Source organism: Festucalex cinctus, chromosome 1 (assembly GCF_051991245.1).
Source record: "Festucalex cinctus isolate MCC-2025b chromosome 1, RoL_Fcin_1.0, whole genome shotgun sequence".
NCBI lineage: Eukaryota > Metazoa > Chordata > Actinopteri > Syngnathiformes > Syngnathidae > Festucalex > Festucalex cinctus.
In genome coordinates, this window is record NC_135411.1 from 40,126,974 (window position 1) to 40,147,157 (window position 20,184).

The following is a 20,184-nucleotide window of genomic DNA, read 5'->3' on the forward strand; positions in this document are numbered from 1 at the left end:
TTTTTTTTACCATGTTCTTGATATTTAAGAATAATTGATGTTCCACAATTAAACAATATTGATTGAAGTGAATCAAATAGATTTTTTTTTAAATTAAAATCAAACTGAACTCTTGAAATTGAGATCCATTGAGGAAATTAGAATCAATTACCAGCCCTACCTCTATGGTGACCACATCATCCACGTAGACTTAGTAGGCAAACAGAATATGTATTGTTATCAAGAAAGCTTTTGACACAATCAACTATTGTAATATAAAAAAATGGCTGGGTATGGCATAAGAGACATTGTACTAGACTGGATCAAATACTATTTTCAGAAGAGATAGAAAGGTTTGGGTGCAACTGGCTGGTGACCAGTGATATGACCCTAATGCATTTTACAGAAATGAAACTTTTCCAACACACTTTTATTAGTGTTTTGTACATTGGTATATGTGTAACATTAATTGTTGCATAATACAGAAGGAATTAAAAAAAAAATACAATACCGACAAGAAACAAATTAATAGCAGCATAAATGAACCAAACCACTTTGGAATCCTTGTAATTCAAGAACGTACCTTAAAGCAATACACCACTGAAAACTCATTTTCCAATATTCGATTAGTTAGTGTATAAAAAGTGCAAATATGTCTGAAATGGTATTCCCTGATTTTTTTTTTTTTTAAGCCAAGTAAGTATCAAAACAATAACCTACCCTGGGCAGCGCCTTTCTCTAGTTACGTGATCACAATAACATATCCGCCTTCGTTGATTTGAATGTGAGTTTTCTGATGTAATGGCCAAGAAAAATGCCGTTATCGCCAAATCTGATTGGTGTAATCCTCAGCATGACAGGTTTCATGTTCTTCCTTGGGGGGAGTGGGGGGTGGCGTCTCCTAATGTAGGGTAAGCACACTGAGCATAACAAAATATAGCTGGCAGAGTGAGTAAAAGTTGGCCGGATCCAGGTTAGTGACTGTCCACAAATTACATTTTCAGGGTGACTAATATATGATTTTAAAGAAGTGGTTCATTGCTATATGGTCCCCTTTTGTCCATCGTGGGATGCAACAATTTCTCGTGTGTGTCTGTTGTCATTCGAAGCCTTGTGATTTTATGCCTGTTTACAGCATGCGATGCATCACAATGGTCACGTGACTGTTAAAAAATGGCTGCAACCGTAACTAATGCAAAAATATCCCTAAAAAGGGACTATTAAAAAATAAAACTAACCAAAAAATATATACAGTATATAAAATCATAATCGCTCAAGATAAATCGATTTTTTGTTTAAATCACAATTAGAACCATAGTACAATAAAACCTAATGTCGAGACTGTTGACAGTCACCTCATTTTTGGCCCAAATCACTTGACTGTTTGTCAACTCTTCCTTTGTCCATCCCCAACGCGCTGATGGCCTGCAGCTCTGCAGAAAACCTCTGGCTCAGATCTTTGTTTTCCTGCAGGAAACCATCCAGCATCATCAGCTGATCAGTGTCCTGGGAAAACAAAAAGGGATATTTCAAACTGTATAATACAGGGGTGTCAAACATACGGCCCGCGGGCCGGATCAGGCCCGCAAAGGGGTTTGATCTGGCCCGCGAGACGACTTTGTAAAAGATAAAAAAAAAAAATCGTAATGTCGGACCAATTAATCAGCCAACCATAATCAAATATATCAATGTGTAATTTCACAAGCAGTCCTCAGGTGAGTAACTTGTACACGGAATCGCCCTGGAAGTCATTACTTTACACACAACTTAAAGTTATGGTTTGTTTAAAAAAAATAAATAAATGTTTTGTTTTGTTTTTTTAAATCATAGACCAACATAAACGTATTAAATACGGCACAAATTCAATTACTGGTAACACAAACACATAAAATATGACAAGGATTAACGTCATAACTTCATCAACTGTGCCACACAATGCATTATGGAAACTATATAGATATGCACAAAAAGGTAGATTTAACACTCTGGAACTCATACAGGCAAAGTTATTTTTTTTAACAATAGATTACAGTTGAGCTCCATAATTTAGGACTGGCCCAAAAATCTAAAAAATCTGCCTATTAATGACGGCAATTGTTTTTAAGTTATATACCATTATCTTACCGATTCGGCCCACTTAGTAATATATTTTCCTCCATGCGGCCCCTGAGCTAATACGAGTTTGACACCCCTGGTATAATAGTTTCCTGTATAATAGTTTCCTAATAATGTACAATGAGGAGAATAAGGAGCAAATATTTGGAGCCAACTATACACAGTCCTGAGACGTAAATATGAATCCACATGAAACCCATGGAGAAATGAAACCTTGAAGATTGAGATATGCTGAACTCCAATTTCATTTTCTCACCATTGTTTCATTGTCAGCCATATGCCGCAACTCCCGCAGCCTCTCCTGTAGTAAGTCAGCCTCCCATTGGCTGATTAATTCAGGCCTTATATTGTAATTGGCAGAATCATCCTCTACTTTCATGTCAGTAGAATCTACAGCGTCAGTAGCACATATTGACAAATCAACAGTCAGCATCTGCAATAAAATGGTGGAACGTGTGATCGTAAATGTGCCATATAATTGCAAAAAGCGGTGCCCAAACACAGACATGCTCACCTTAGTTAGCTCTTGCTCAACGAGTGTCATGTTGGGTACTTGGCTGAAGAGCTGCACAAAACGATTCAAGGCACCCTTGAAATTTTTTATCCACTCATCACTCACATGCAGGTTAGCAGAATGCATCAGCTCATTCCTGCATTTGATCAGCTGCAACACACAGACAAAACCGAAGTAATTGTTTATACTGTATAGAAACATACTTCACCAAATCATGTATTTTTTTCCCCCATAAAAATATCGCATTTAGGATGTAATTAGAAATAGTCATTATTCAGCTTCATACTTTAATAATAACAAAGAATGATAAAATAATGAATAATTAATTACTAGATTAAGAAAGAATGGATGCTTACCTCTCTCACGTAAGATGAATGTACAAAGGTAAAACGGTCACAGTAGTTGATGAGGTTGAGCAAAGCAGAAGGATCACACTGATGTGCCGCATGCACGCGGGCCTGACCTCGCGGCATATAAGCCTGGAGAAACAAACAATTTCTGTTAAGAGGTGTGACCAGCTGGCAAAACTTGGTTCTACTTCATCTTAAACACGTTCCATCCAAATCCTCACAAATAAAAATGGGCCACGCCAGTGATTCTCAACCAGTCTTGTACCAACAGAGATCATCAGACGTGCCATGGGAAATGATCCAATTTCATTTCATTTGGTACAAAAATATGATTCATTGCAAATATGTATATCGTTGTTCATATATTTATTCTAGCAATCAAAAATGTGCTTCAATTACATAACAGAAGGTACAATGAAGCTGTGTTGTCATTCATACAACAAAAGAAGTCATGGCTCCCTCCCTGCTATTATATCAGCGTTATGTACAAAACTGTGAGGCATACATACCAACGACCTGCGCAGCATACTGCTCTACTCAACATACTGCTTAATCAATTATGAATATAATAAAACCTAAATCCAATGAAGCTGGGATGTTGTGTAAAACGTAAATAAAAACAATACATTGATGTGCAAATCCTTTTCAACCTCTTATTCAATCTATTACACTGCAAAGACGAAATATGTAATATTCAAACGAGATGTATATGTTATTGTAGCCCAACTTCACTGGAATTGGGGTGGGCAAATTCTCACTTTAAACTGAGTACATTTTATACATTCTCGCCGATTGTGTACCTTGGCCAACTCCCAGTGCTGTGTCCTCCATGCAGAAGGAGTACAGTTGTCCCAATTGAGAGTGGAATCGGGTTGTCTGTGGTGGTTGAGAATCTCAGACTTCCACTGTAAACACGGCGTACATGCCCTGGAAAGCTTCACAGGCGTTTCATCATGATTTCAAACCAGTGGTGGAAAGTAATGGCGTACGTTCATACTAGGTATAGATATTTCAGGTGTACTTCAAACTCCCGTATCTTGACTGGCCTGAATAATACTCAATAATAGAATACTTAATATTCAAACTAAGATGCCTGTAAGTCACGTGTGAGTACTTTTGCTGCGTCTGTTTAAACAACAATAATAATAATAATAACTCAATTTCACTGTTTCACACTAAACCGCCAAACTGAAAGTGTTTCCACACCTTAATGTCACCGGACCGGCATGATCGTGGACATTGTGCACGGAGAGAAGGCTCGTCACGGAGCAAAGCTCGATGAAAAGCTCGCATGTGCTCCTCGATGAAGGGATGCAGGGCGTCTTTCAGGATGTACAGACAGTGCCCCGCTTTCAGCCAGTTTGTGTATTCTCTGTCGTTCAGACGCACTACAAGATCCTCACACATGGCGTCTGAAGCGTCTCCCCCGGATTTATTCGAAGTTTGAAACTAGCAAGCAACACTGGTAAATCGAGGAAGTTCAAGAGGAGATATTGCTTGGCCCCGCCCCCTCGCCCCGCGGTCACCCATCTCCGCCGTTAGATGTCGCTGTTGACTGGCTCTTTACAAGCTCTGGCTCTTCACAATGAAAGCAAAATTTACAGCACAGGTAGACAGCCAAGCTACCAGCACCATTGAAGCTTACCCTTTTTTGTTTTGTTTTAAAGGAATTGCTTATGTGTGTGTATATATATATATATATATATATATATATATATATATATATATATATATATATATATATATATATATATATAAAATGACTTCAACTCTCATAAAGTAAAAGGTAAAAATGAATTTTGAATAATTATATAGCCTATAACGTTTTGATAATTTGGCACAATGAAGAAAATGTGTGGGGAAAAAACAACTAATAAACTAACGTTGGCTCCACCAAACCATATTCCCATAACTTTGTGAGCACCGAATTAAACCGACTAAACAAAATCAATTCCAATATAACTGACAACTGTAGAAGTACACCTTACTTGTATACAATATGTTGCTTCAGATTAGACAGAATTTTTGAATGCCAGAACATCAAAGAACACTTTGAATTAAATCCATGCATGAGGAATATCTTGCTTCTCCAGACCTGTTGTATCATCGCCATCAATGCTCCCTGATTCCATGTTGCTACTGTTTAATTGATATCTTGGGAATTTCTAGGGCAATCAATCAATCAATCAATCAATCAATCAATCAATCAATCAATCAATCAATCAATGCAGGTTGACGTCGCCTCCCATATTTACATTGATTTTGTTTTCTTTACATTGTGTCGACTCTTAATCCACTGAGGTTGAAAAACAAAAGCGTATTTTCACAAAGTAAGCAGGACAAAAACAGATGTCTGTCTTCAAATATGGTCTAAAAGTAAAAAAAAGTGTCAGATAAAGTCATACTCAAGCAAAGTACAGATGCCTGAAAAATCTGCTCAACTACAATACTGCATTTGTACTTTCTTACTTCCGCCACTGCTAATGATAACTTGCACGTGAGCTATATTTAAACTTCAGCTTTGAGAAGTGATCCTATTTGCGACATTGAAGTGGTTGGGCCCAAAGTGTTTTTGTTTTGTTTTGTTTTCCAAGGGGCTCCAAATCCCTGGTGGCATCCCAGTTCCCAATTGCCTTAAAGCAGATATATTTAGACCTGGAGAGAGCAGGTTATATTTGAAGGCATATAAATGCTCTCTTAAATTACTTCAGATGATACCTCCCACCATACATTTTCTACATATATCGCTTCCTCATTGGCTCCGTAGCAGTACACCCTGGATGATCATAATAAATTATTATTATAATTCACAAGTTTGTGCTTTTTTCTGGTTGATTGTTGGTCAAATAAACTACAGCAGAAAATTGCGCGCTGACACAATGAGACTTTTCATTTCATGCAGTGCATGTTAAAATCAGTAAAACCACCTGGGATAGAACCGTAACGACCATTTGGGAATTGGGCTCGCCTTTAACGCAGCAGAGTTGTCACGGTGCCATCATGAAGCCTGGCCCTTATAAGAGGTGGCGTAACCAAGCTGCTACATCTGCTGTGAAGAGCAGGGATGAAAACCTTAGAAGAGCCAACAGCTGTATGCACGGATGTCCCTGACATCGCTGTTTGAAATATATTCATCTGAGACAGGTTGGACTTACTGGCAGGTGCCACGCAGCGTGGGATGTGGTGCTTGTGGGCAAAGCAAAGCCCTCCCAAAAAATTAAAGTCAGAGCAGGACTGCTGGATGAGAAACGCGTGCACTCTTAGAGGTCAGCCATCTCTCTTCTCATCTTCCTTTTATGGTTTATTGAGGGTTTATTCGCTTCATGGCTGCAGATAAAAGCTCAAACATGCCCAAGATATTTACGTCCAATGTCTGCAACGTCACAGTAAAACGAAGTCTCAGTTTTACATTTACAACAACTGCTGTTGTCACCTGAATCAGATGAAGAAAATAGTGGCTGCAGACATTTTAAAGTGTATCAATACAAATGGAAGGGTATAGATGCCATGTCATAAAGATTATAAACTTGAGTCTAACCAAATTTAAAGGAAAAATAGACATAAAAAATCTGAATAGTTTTTACTTGTTTTTGTCTTAATTTGTATTATACAGTAGATAAATTTCCAATTAAGTTTCCAATTGGATGGCAGTTGAATGTTAAAATGTTGCTGTACTGTACTCAACATTTTATAATTTTTAGATAGGCTATGTTGTCTATCCACCCACATATTCAATAAACGGGAAAATGGAGCCTATCACACCTGACTGTGGGCAAGTGGAAGTCTACACCCTGGATTGGTCGCCAGTCAATCACAGGGTAAAAAGTAAAGGTAAAGCTGAGTGAATTTTTTTTAGAAGTATACCATTCAAGACTTGCCACTCGATTTTGGATAAAGAGAGAGTTTGCAGGAACATAGATTTATGTCAAAACAGATATAAGTAAATTAAAGCAACTTCGAATAAATTAGTACAAAAAAAACAAAACGGTAAAAATATTTCTACATATTATTGTCACTATTCATATTAAAAATGTCTAAGCGTTAAAAAAAAAAAATAGAAACACTATATATATATATATTTGGTACAAAACAAGAAAATGTTTAAACATAAAAAAAAAACTAATAAAAAATATGAAGACAAATAAAATTATTTGAAACACTATATTTATGCAAGTTCCTGGATGAAACAAAATTGATCAAATTAGTTATTTTAAAATAAAAAAAAAAGGTGCAAATGTATAAATTTAAACAACTCAATAATCTTTTTACTTTGCGATTATGCTGATTTTTTCATTGTGGAGTGTAATAATTGAAATTATAATTGAATTTCAATTAATTGCACAGCCCTACTTTGACGTGTATAGCCGTCAATGGCACTGAATGAGTTAAGCTATTAAGAGGTCAAGGAAGCGACATGGGTTAATTGTGAGTATATATATATTACGCATTTACGCATAAGGCTGGACAATGACCTTAACGAACACTTGCTGTAATCTGCATTCTTTTTCTTTTTCTCCGTAAAGGGCTGGATATGCAAGGTAAAAATGGGCCTGCAAATAATTTCATTCCTCCTGGGTATGAATGTGAATCCTGAGTGTTTGTGCTTTGTTGGCTCTTTGATTGATTGCCGTGCGCCTACAGAGCAATGCGGGAATACGATGGAGCTTCGACATGACCCTCACTGGAATGACACAAATAAAGAAAGGTACGAACTTCTGATGCCTGTATCTGATTTAAACAGTAACAGGGTGCACCATTTAAACATATTCCCCTTAAATTATGAAAATGAAAAGACATTTGTGATGTATCAAATAATTTTAGCTTTACATGAAAATTTAATGAGTCTTTTAGGATGTACCGGGGAAAACAAATACCCCTCTATCTTTGTAATTGGATCTCTATGGATTTGAAGATAGTTAAAGTAGATTAGATGCCTCAGAGTGTGTTTATGTGAGCCACTGAGCGCGCGTATGCATATGAGCCCTGTTCTGGGATCCTGTGCTGGTAGGTAGGGTGTGCAACTTACTGTATATGTATTGTGTGCATATATATTAGAGAGAGAGAGAGAGAGAGAGAGAGAGAGAGAGAGAGAAGGTGTGTGCATGTGTGCCCAGCAGTCCTACCGTCCCAGCAGGGTGTTTCTTAAGCAGAGGAGATCAAAGCCACATTAGTATTCTGAAATAAATCACAATGTTCAGTCCTCACTGCGCGGGTCCCCAAACACACACACACACACACACACCCATCCCTCCCTTCAAAAGAGAGCACCACCCCACCTTTTTCCTCCATCCAATGCCCCCCTCAACCCCCCCCCCCCACCCCAAGTGGCTGTCAGAGCTATCTGCTTGCTGAATCCTTTGTTACATCCTTTCAGTTTTCACCTTCCAACACGAGCCTCATCTCCCCCCTCCTTCTGCAATCAAGCCTTAAAACGCTTTGTCAGAGGAAACCGTTGTTCACTGGTGACACAAAAAAAGTCAGAAATCTGTTTTTTTTGACAAGTATATCCCTTTCATCGCATCTCATTTGTTCTGTCTCCCTCCAGTTTCTTCGAAGCTGAGCAAAATCGGTGTTACTAGTTTTTGTTACTCCTCACAAAAGATTTCCTGAAATTCAGCAGGACCTCACTTTGCTGCTTTTGCCAACGGCAGGAGGAAAAGAAGAGAAGGGAGGTGGGATGATTGACAGTCAGGAGAGGAAGGAGCTCATCTAGGTCCCAGAATTAGAATGAGAAGAACATACATGCCCCGTGAAGAATGCTGACAGTTGCAATATCTGTGACATTCCGTGAGTCTTTGTGCTTACTTGTCCTTGTGCGGGCATTTGCATGTGTGTGCGTATCTGGGCACGTGCGTGGGATGGCTAAGTTTGGTACAATGTGCCCATGCGTGTCGTTATTTATGTGCGTGCATGTTTTGGTGCCGGTCTGCTTGTGTGTGCGTGTGTGTCATTTTGATAGCCACCCACATGAATATGTAGATCAGTTTTAGGGAGCGTATGTGCTCAGCATTAAAGCCCACTCTACACTGCTGACCCAATTTCACACTGCACTCTGTGTGTGTGCGCACTTATCACTGCAAGCTTGGAGAAAATGCCGTTTCAGATGGAGGGGTGGAAGTGGGTGTTTGTGTTTGTGAGGTGGCCTACGAGTGTTGGTAATGTTTATGAAGCAAAAAACAACAACAACGTGATAAGGCTTACCCACCACACGGTTTAATACATATAACAAAATTCACATTACAGGAGCATGACTAAACCCTTGGAATGTTAATGAATCCTCAGCAAGGACCCGAACATTTTTTATCCAGATTTATACGATTAACTTGCATACTTTTTGTGAGGCCAAGCGTGTCTCAATTTGCTTTTAAATTAGGAAAACGACAGTTGACGTTTCAGTAGATATGATTTTAAATATGATGAAAAACAATAATGGACAGACGTTTCCCTTGCACGGACGCGGGTCACTGGTGCCCCCCTCTGGGACCAAAGTACCACTGATTGTCACATCCGCCGAAGTGGGGTGAAATTTGTTCTCCGCATTTGCCCCATCCCCTGCGGGAGCGGTGAGCAGTAGCAGGGGCCACACTCGGGAATCATTTTTGGTGATCTAACCCCCCAATTCCAACCCTTAATGCTGAGTGTCAAGCAGGGAGGCAATTGGGTCCCATTTTTATAGTCTTTGGTATGAAATTGAACCGGGGAATTGAACCCACGACCTCCCAGTCTCAGGGTGGACACTCTACCACTAGAGCACTGAGCTGTACCCGGACGCGTCGGCATGGGCGGGCCTTGGGGGTCCGTGCCCGCCCTAGCAAGATGCACCGCCAACTATTCCTCCTTACCAGTCACGTTAACTTGCACCTTCTGTTTTAAGTAAAGCATGGCAAGCCAACCACATATCTCCTTTCAAGTTTGGTTTTGATTGACAGCTAAAGTTAGCCAATGAGAATCGGGATCGGGAGGGGAGGGTGGGGGTTGAGACGCACACACATTAGTCAAATCTACTTCCGGGTTAGCGTGAGCACGTCGTACCGCTTTAATAGGAGCCACCAAACGCCAAACCTCGATCCAGGATGACACAGTTGACATCAATGGGAATCCTGAGTCCACTGGTTACGTTTACAAGTGAGTGTCAAACTTTTATTTAAATTAGTTTAGCCTCACAACACGGACGAATTGAAGCAATACACAGTATGCGGTTAACAGACCCACGCAGTCACATATACACAACAACAACTATGGAGCATAAAATTATTCATCACTAAAGCACTGTTGCAGTACAACGTGAGTTGAATTATCTTTTTTTTTTTTTTTTTTTTTTTTTTTTTTTAAATTGCCAAGTTTGTTAATGTTGATGACTGTTACTAGGTTCTAATTAAAAAACAGCACTTTACACATCCTTTTGGATTGATATTCTTAGTTTTTCACTGAACCCAACTCAACCTTATTTATAAAAAACTTTACAACATCCATTGCTGCATACAAAGTGCTGCTCATGGAATGGAAATCAGTCTTGCAGTAGAGACAACTGAAAAAAAAATAACAGGAGTGGGAGTCAGGTGAGAGAGTCGGGCAGCGGCCATTTGAAAGGACCTTGCTAGCTCTTGGAACATAGAATGTCGCCTCTCTGGCGGGGAAGGCTGGAAAGATGGTGTGCCCAGTTTGGTGGCCTCAACAATGCATCTCCGCTTTTTGCAGATGATGCAGTGCGGCTGGCTTCTTCAAGCCGTGATCTCCAACTCTCACTGAGCGGTTCTCACTGGAGTGTGAAGTGGTTGGGATGAAACTCAGCACCTCCAAATCAGAGACCCTCAGTGGGAAAAGGGTGAAGTGCACCCTCCAGGTCGGGGATGGGATCGTACCCCAAGTGGAGGAGTCCAAGTATACATTTACAGTATCGAAATTGACCTTACCGTGGCACGGCCCTCCCCGCCCACATTACGGCACGCGGCTGGCTCTGAAATGTAAACAATCCAAGGAGATTGCGTAAAACGACGAAGACACGGCTATCGGCATTGTTGTTGAGAGACTGGCGGTTCGTGCGCAGTCACAACAGAATTATGTAATCACCGGAAGAGTAGCTATCCTGCATATGGTGTCCACATTGGAACGTAGGCCTACGAGCATTTTGAAATCTTTCCACTCCGGAGCCCGGTGTCAAAAGTGATCGGTTTCAAGCTACGAAACCGAGCTGCCGTGTGGACTTACTACCCAAACGGTAAGAAACTTGTGCGGATACATTGAAACGGGCTTTCGTGTGAACGGGGCCTTATGCTGCACTCAAGGATGGTTGGAAGTCTGACTTTTCCGAGTTCAAACCAGGAAGTGTGTACGGGAACGCCCCTTTGAACTCGGAAATTCCACTTTGCGAAGTCAGAAGGAAAAAAAGGACCCCGACTTCACCGGCGGACTACAATGTGACGTCACTCTGAATGGCAAAGCACAATTTATTCGAGTATAAAACTAGATAGCTTTCTTCATTCATAAATATTCGACAACTCCACGTAACGCAACGTACGTGACAGTATTGCCGCTATCTCCCTGCATGAAATTATACGGTCAACTACTTAACTGTATGGAATGCTTATGAAATAAGATTAAAACTATAAATGAAGCAAAATTGCAAAAAGGTACGTTTTCTGAAGGTCAAATTGAGTTTTGAGGACCAAAATGAAATTTTTTTTATCACTATCCGCCATTTTGGTTGTTTACTTTCACCTCGAACGCTTTGAGGTCGGAACTGGAAAGTTTCAACTCGAATATTTCTGACTTCCGACCATCCTCGAATGCAGCACAAGTCTCTGATTTCCTGTCTGTCCTTGTCAATCCAGTGTTTCCACACATCCTGCCGTCGCTGTCTTGCCTTTTGGAGGTTTTTGTTTTCCGGCCAGTGCCATGTTTACCTCCTCATTTTTGTTTTATTAAAACCGTTCTGGACTCCACCTCTGCCTCCTTGCTCTGCTTCCCTGCATTTGGGTCCTCAGTAACGCAAACCATAACAGTCTCTTCATTATGTGGTTTTAGTTTGCGGAACTTGTGCTGTATTTTATTGATATGATGTTCCAAAATAACTGAGGTAACCAAAATATTGGACATAATAAAAATACTCGATAATGTGCTTGTATTGGTTGGATGTCATATTGTGCATGGCCCATGAATTTGAAGTTGGTCGGCGTATGAAATAATGTGGCAGTTTTTGTTGTTGAAACAATTTCCATTCTAATGCCCTTTCAGTAAACGTTTACATGAGATATTAATTTTCTTGCCTGGGAGTTAATTGGTTGTGGTAGTTATTCTATCAGCATTCTATCCATGGTGTCGTCAGCAGAAAGAGCAGAGCATTTGTGCAGCTTTTCTAGCCACCAGTAGATGGGGACATGGAGTGGCAGGAGGTCTGCATTTGGCTGAGCTAAGGTAATAACTCTGCTCTATTGTTCCCAGTTTTCACCCACACCTTCCAGCCTCTCTTTGTACCTACCAGTATGAATTCCCCCTCGCCGACATCAAAGAGAAGGAACGAGTAAGGTGAATTAATTTGTCTCTATATTCCATGCAGTTATGTTGCGGAAATGCCTTTTAATTGCTTTTTTTTGTACAATATAAACAAAATGAATAAATATGAATTCACCGTTTACAAAAGGACGCACCTATGCAAATGAAGAAGCCCTTATAAAAGATTTAAATCAATTCAGAAGCAAAGCACCTTGAAAACAATTTGTTGAAAGGACACCACACGCTCGCTCAGTAGGGCTTTAACAAGCTCTGGCACTCGGTGCAGCAAACTCTGGCAGACGTTCCTCGGCATCTTTAACCCTCAACCCAGAAGGCCCGACGCACTGAACTCAGTGAAATAGATCAATGGGAGGATTATGGCAGGACCAAGATGCCAGAGCGGCTCTGCGCTGAGGGAAGAAGATTGAGACGCTTGCCTTTGATCATGTGCTGGTGCATCTGAGAGGCGCTGCTGCTGATGGTGATAATGATGATGATGCCGAGGACCTTTGCTGAGCCCGGCTGGGACGGGGGCCGCGCTCTCGCTCGCCCATACGGCTTGTGTAAAAGGCTGCTCTGTGGAGGCTTCAACAGGACAAACACATTTAGTCAGATGGATTATTTTTATTATTATTATTATTTTTTTTATCTGAAATGCAATGCGCGTGTGTGCGCGCACGCGTATGTGTGCTCCAGTTGTTTCCTCCATCACATTAGATCCAGCTGAACACCTCTGTCCTCCTTCAAGGACAAACCCTGCCTGCTTCGGCTCCTCCATCCCTCAGCTTCACTCTCTCTCTCTCTCTTTCTGTCTCTCTCGCCCACTCTTTCTCTCTCTCACACACTTCAGATACATTCTGACATTCTCCCATTCTCTGACAGGCCACGGTGTTGGGAGATGACTGCTGACATTCTGGACAGTAAAACGCTTTAGGTGAAGTGTGTGTGTACCGTATCCAAGTACGCATATAATCTCTATAGCTGGTGCCAACGTTCAATTCTTGACTTTGCTGTTTGCCTTTTGATGAAGCTTGATGGTGACGATAATTGGATGAGAGCGGTCAATAATCTCTTAATTAGTGCTAAATGGGAATTAGATTAGGCTTTTGTTCATTTCGCAAACAGCTCCAGTTAACCAGATTAGCGCCGCATGGATTAGGTCTGGGATGAGGATGAATCGGCGCAGGTCGCTTTCAGGTCAGCCACACTGAGCATGATTTATGTTTGCAAATGAATGCATTTATAAGCCTGTACCTGGTGAGTGTATTTAAAAAAACATTCAAGATACTCCAATAACATCAGCATCTGAATCTGAATCATTGGCCAAGTATGCAAAACACACATGGCCTTTGCCTTCACAGTCACAACTAAGGTTAACCTGGCAATAGCCAGATTGATATTGTTTGCCACAATATCAATCTGGAACTTCTCCACGGTGATTTGCTCGGCAAAGGCGGGACATTCTGTACAATACTTCGAGCTGATTGGACGATGCGGATGAAAATGTCATCTTCATTCTCATCGAAGGGGGAGAAGCACGAGCATCATACCAGCTAGAAACGAAGCGCCCCTCTCTGTTCAACATTCAACAAGGAAGCAGTGAGTAATGCTGCAAGAACAGAATTAATTGCAGCGTCCATTCATCCATGTTAGGTTTGTTTGTTTGCCCCGGCGTCAGCGCTGGCTTCCTGGTTTCGTCACAGCTGCATATCACGCCCCCAGACACACTGTTGCTTTGTGATTGGTCCGAACTAATCGATGGAAATCAACGTGCTCAGTACAAGTTGTATTCTCGGGAGTTTGTGAACTCAACTGTGAGAATTCATCTTGCAGAGCTAGGTTCAACTAGGGTGGCCAGGTGTCCTGATTTAGGACAGTCCCACTTTTCAGTGATGTGTCTTGCGCCTTGCGCAACCCTAAGCAGGACGCTGGTTTGTCCTCCTTTTTTAAAGAAAATGAGCCACAGTTGAGTTTATGTGGTCCAACATCAGCCCCACCCCACGTTTGTCACAACTGCTCTGTCATTGGCCAAGAATGGCTTGAGTTAAAAATCTCGTATATCATTGGTTCAATAAATGTAAACACAGCTCTACGTGTGGCTATCTGACTACGTCATATCCTCGCCGACATCTTTGACAGCAGTGAAAAGGCAGCAAAACAGCAGCGCGAGCAAAAATTCCAAAACGCCAGTCATCTTTTAATATTGAATAAACAAAAGAGCACAATTTCCTGGCCAAAAGCAGTCGAGACTCGTTTCACGGTTTCTGCACGCTTTGCTGGTGTGATGTGGACGTGAGTAGTCAGGGCAAAACAATCATAGAATGCCACGCCGGGACGGAAAAGCATAAAGGCAAGAGGCGAGCAGCAGGTGCGCCATCAAGGACATTTTTCCTTGTTATTTGCTTTTCAAAATAAGTTTTGTGGTATGTTGCACTTTTACAGAAGCATGTCACTTCTTAGTGGTTTAAAAACATGGTACTGTAAACTAAGTAAATCGTCAAAAAGTAGTTTGACTTTTTATTGACTTTTTTTTACAATTTAGTTACACAAACATGATCTATAAACCATGCCAAACTATATTGTTGATTAAAATACACCGTGAGTCTGGTGTCCAGTGTTCCCTCATTTTCTGCAGGGGTTAGGTTCCGAAAAATACCCGCAATAAATGAAATCCGCGAAGTAGTTAGCTTTATGTTTTACATTTATTATAAATGTTTTGAGGCTCTAAAACCCCCTCACCACGCAGTATATACACTTTTCTCATTGAGCCATTTACATTTTCTCACATTTTTCTCTTGTTTAAACATTATCAATGTTCAAATCATAAATTTTATAAAATAGGTACATTCCTGTAAAAAAAAAAAAAAATGCATGCAAAATTGCACTAAAAAAAATCCGCCAAACAGCGAGGCCGTGAAAAGTGAACCACGTTATAGCGAGGGAAGATTTTTATAATTATATATATAAAATAATAATTTTAAAAAATATGTTCTTTTTTTTTTTTTACCTTTACCTTTACCTTTTTTTTTTTTTTTTGCCTGCGTGGAAGTGGCCACCCTAGTCACAACCCATTTATGAAACATCAAAGTAGAGATAGAACAGGAAGCCTGACGGTTTGCCATCAGTGCCCCGAGTTTCTTAGATGATGCATTTGCCACTTTTAACAGATGGGATAGCTGAGGTATAGACAGGAAGTGGGAGAGAGACAGGAAATGACCTTCTGGAATGAGTCGCTCAGCATGGAAATTGAACCGGGGTTGCGGGCTTTGGGGGCAGATGCTCGACCATTGTGCTACCCCCCCACCCCCAAATCAAAAAAAGTATTTACAACAATATGGGCTATGTACCCCCACTAGCTTAAACATGGCTTTCAGCTTAATATTGCATTTGCGGAATATGAATTAAGAAGCAAAATCCACCCTTTTTCATCCATCTGCGGGGTGATGGCCATTTTGCCACTCACAGTTACTCTGGGCTCAGGTAGCGACCAATCACAGCTAACCTTTTTTCTGTCTTTGGTCACGTGACGTTCACATGCTGAGTCGTGATTAGTCATTACCTGAGCTCTGACCAACTGTGATGTCATTTTCAGTCTACAACAAGTGGCAAAATAAAAACAGGTGGATTTTGCTGTGTAACTCATATTCCACCAACACAATATTACCGCGTTTAGCCCTTCGGGGGGGGCACAGCTTGAACCTGGAAAAAAAAAGTAGTAGCACCTACAGCTGCAGTCATTACCAATCACCAATCATGTTTGCATTGTAGTCCCACTAAAGGATAAAGAATCAAAAGGCTTCATTGTCTTGCATGAGCTCACACCAGTCTGACCCCGGGTTTACACCGGTTGCGGTTGCGGTGCGGCTGCGGTGCGGTGCGTCTTGACTGCGTGCTCCGGACGGGTCAATTATTTGGCCAATCCACACCGGCTCCGCACAGCTGCGGTCCGGCAGCTCCGTCGCCGACCACTTCCCGCCGTGTCTTGCGTGACCGCGCGCGATCATGTGGCATTAAAAACAACGACAACCACACAGAAAGTCTGTGCTCAACAGAGAAGCAGAAAGAGAGGTGGACTTTTTTTATTTTGTGGCTTTCTACCTCCAATATAAACCTCTCCTCGTCCATGTTCGCTGGTGTCTAAACCGTGAATGAGCACCTCGCACGTTAACTCCAGGCCCGTCTACGCCCACATCACGTTTTGCTAGCATGCTTGCGAAATAGGAGCTGGCGAGTGTTTTATCTTGAAAGGTAACCGGAAATTTATTTTGGAACTGCCTCGGTCTTCCTGTCCCGCTCGATGTGTTTTGTGCTAGCTTGCCATTTGCCGGAGGCCTACCGCTGCGGCGTCCGGCAAAAATAGAAAATAGGTCTATCCTTGCGGAAGGACTGCGGCACGCCGCAGCTGAGACGGAGTCGACACGCAACGCACCCGCAAGCGGTGTAAACTGCACCATTCGAATGAATGGAATCTTATTGCTTGCGTCGCCAGAACGCACCGCAACCGCACCGCAACCGCACCGCAACCGCATCCAGTGAAAACCCGGGGTAAACCCGAGGTGAGAGTGAAGGTAAGAAGTTTCCAATTTCAAAACAACACTTTGAAATCACTTGAACTACTGTAAGGATTGCGCACCGTATTCCATACGTGTATTGCTATACATTCGACTTCTTTCTTTGCCTTATTTTCCTCCCTCTCAATCGCTCTTTCCTGGCTGTCTCTGCCCTTTTCTCATCATCATCATCAGCGCCATCATCGTCATCCTCCCCGCTTTCCTTCCCTCTCTACCCCCCGTCTCTTGTGCGGCCCAGCGTGGGTGGCTGAGTTTAATGAATTCTCTTTTCTCTCTGCAGCCATCCACTGATTTCTGATTGTGAAGAGGTGTGCCGTGAGCATGTGTCTTGGAGTGAGACGCGGGAGCACGCGCACACACACGCACACGCACGCACACAAAGAGACTACATGAACACATCACGGCATTTGGTTTCATAAGTTTAAATAGCTCCGCCTTTGGGTTCCACTTTGCTCTCAAAAGTAGAAAGTCACTGATTGTCACCTTTAAAATAGTTCTGCCCCTGGATGTGTCTGTTGTTGTCAACAATGTCGTCTGCCTCCAGTTGTCAGTCAAGCAAGCTTGTTGCCCTCTGCCTCTGATATCTTCCTAATGCACAGGAAACTGTTGGAATTATGAAATCAAGTTTTAACCCATTATATGTCTGTTAAGAGCATAAAGTGCTGTTATTTCCTTTAAAGAGAGATTGTTGTGGCTAATCACAGCAATAAAGACTGAAGAGCAAAGAGTATTCTTGTCCTTTTTTTTTTTTTTTTTTTTTAATTCTATGCATGGAAGAGGAGAGGTTGGTTCAAGCAGCTTGCAGGCTGTGCAACACAAAGTCGTCTGATTAGCACAGTGCCGGTGGGGGCTCTTATAAAAGACTCAACATCACATAAAACGTGTTGACAATTACAGCATACAGGAATAGCCTTGCTTGGATAATGGGTCACATTCTACTTCACCAAGTCTAAAAAGAAATACATTATTCTCAGATTATGTGCTACAGTCTGTTCTGGTAAATTTCCATTCCTGCTCTTTTCTGAATAAATGGACAAAAGTATTTAAATATACCACCTAATCAATTTATTATTAAGTCATCATTTCCGGTATGTCCTTTTGTTTTCCCACAATCTTGATTCTACATCATACAAAGACATTTTGGACGCCCCTGTCAGGTTTGGAGGTGGGGACATTCACAAACACACACAAATAATTGAGTTTGACATCAAAATATGACATTAATAATTCAGCTTTTATTTCTACATCTTTACATATGGAACGGATACAAAATTCAAGACGGTTTTATTTTTAATCAATCACCACATTTTGAGGTCAGCAAAAGTACTGGAAAATATGGATTTAAAATTATGATTGATTAGTCTCTTTCTTAGCGGATAAAATGAATGCTCAATAGGGTTTAAGCCTTGAAATGAATATTTCATTCTAAAACCTTACTCCCCCTAATGAACTCACTTGTGGTTTTTGTAAATATTTGACTGCATGACAAAAGATCTCTCAGTTTGCTTGCACCAAATGGTAGACATATTTATATCAACTTTTGAGTTCATTTTGCTTCTGCCATCATGTATTACATCATCATGAGGACTCATGAGACAATCTCAAAATGTTTCAGTCATTGTAACTGTTGTTATCTCTCCCAGCCGGTGTCCTACTAGCTGTCCATAATTTTTCAATGATGATTGATTTTTCCACTTTCTCTCAGCTCGCTTGTTTTGTACCCAAAGATAGCACATTGTTTTTTGCTTTGATTACATCTCTAATTAGTAAAAATGTAATCTGCTTGGGAAAAAAACAAAATTGGAATCCTAGCAAAGACATTCAGCAATGTTATACATGTAATAGGATATACTGAGGGTACAAATCACACCTGTTAGTTGAGTCAATGTTCCAATACTTTTGCACAGATGAAAAAAGTTGGATGTGCTCTTGTCTCATATTCATCATCTAACCCAACAGTTTTCAGTCTCCAGTAAATATAAAGGAATTAGCCTCACTGTACCTATACGTTTGGAGGGAAGTGTACAGAGACATGCAGTAAAGGAAAGGCAAGGCAAGGCAAGTTTATTTGTATAGCACATTTCATACACATGGCAACTCAATGTGCTTTACACAAGGAAAGACAACACATAAGCATCAAGAAACAGTAGTTAACATTCAGAAGAAGAAAAATAAATGAAAATAGGTTACAAAATTTACTAAAAAGAACATACAATAACAATCTTAAACATTATTCAACAAACTTTAAAACATTTAACATAAGGAAGTTTAAAATAATAAAAAACACTTAATTAAAGCTGTTTAAAAGTCCCTAATCAAAGGTATAAGAAAAAAGCAAAGTTTTTGACCTGGATTTGAAAGCATTTACACTCGGGTCTGACTTCACTTCTGTTGGTAGCCTATTCCATCTGTGTGCAGCATAATAGCTAAATGCAGCTTCACCATGTTTGCTTCGAACTCTGGGTTCCACTAGTTGGCCCAAGTCTGTGGATCTCAGAGCCCTGCTGGGTTTGTACTCAATCAGCATTTCTTGGATATATTCAGGACCCAAACCATTTAGTGATTTATAGACGAGTAGCAGAACTTTAAAATCGATTCTACAGCTGACTACAGTAGTCGTACTCCTATAATCAGTGGGACTTCATCAAAAATCTTTTGCCACCAGTGACTTTTCTTGGCTTTGTGGCGTGTGGACTAGCCAGGTGACTCAATATTTCTGTCTGAAAAGGGCGTCTGAAGTGATGAAGCCAACGGTATATATAAACCAATTACATTTAACCATTGTCTCTTGACCTCGCCAACTGGATTTTCCACTGTTTCTTTCTTCCTATGCACTATTGAATGGCTCTCAGCAGCAGCAGCAGCAGCTCCAGTTTGCAATGGAACTGCAGATGAGATTTGACTTTTCACTGTGCAAGGTCATTATTGCTGTGTTCGCTTGGGCTGTAAACCGATTTTTCTGCAAGAGTACTGTGAGAAAGTGACATTGTCAGCTGGATACCTATAATGATGTGGCGAAAATTCTTAGCGACAGGATTCTGCTTTTTAAAATGTTCAAATTGCTCAAGTATGTGATTCTATAGAAACACACAACCCGAGGATGGGGCAGCATACACTGAAAAAAAAAAGATTGTTATTATTTACTTAAAGTTTGCAGCACTAA

The 20,184-nt window shown here is 40.9% G+C and overlaps 1 protein-coding gene across 1 annotated transcript; it reads right to left on the bottom strand.

Moving 5' to 3' along the window:
* Positions 1-388: 388 nt before the first annotated feature.
* Positions 389-4,462, bottom strand: LOC144026943 (uncharacterized protein CXorf38 homolog). The gene is made up of 6 exons (XM_077534159.1): positions 4,165-4,462; positions 3,759-3,893; positions 2,965-3,087; positions 2,609-2,758; positions 2,351-2,527; positions 389-1,485 (listed from the first exon to the last, which is right to left on the bottom strand). The coding sequence occupies exons 1-6, from the start codon at positions 4,363-4,365 to the stop codon at positions 1,336-1,338; spliced, it is 936 nt and encodes a 311-aa protein (XP_077390285.1). The 5' UTR covers positions 4,366-4,462; the 3' UTR covers positions 389-1,335.
* Between the last annotated feature and the right edge of the window lie 15,722 nt (positions 4,463-20,184).

What these genes read in the sequence shown, in the direction of transcription:
- LOC144026943 (XM_077534159.1), bottom strand. Translation starts at nt 4,365, where the DNA reads ATGTGTGAGGATCTTGTAGTGCGTCTGAACGACAGAGAATACACAAAC. An exon ending in ATTCATCTTACGTGAGAGAG is followed by an intron (nt 2,759 to 2,964) that starts GTAAGCATCCAT and finishes TGTGTGTTGCAG; the next exon opens with CTGATCAAATGCAGGAATGA. An exon ending in TGGCTGACAATGAAACAATG is followed by an intron (nt 1,486 to 2,350) that starts GTGAGAAAATGA and finishes TTGTTTTCCCAG; the next exon opens with GACACTGATCAGCTGATGAT.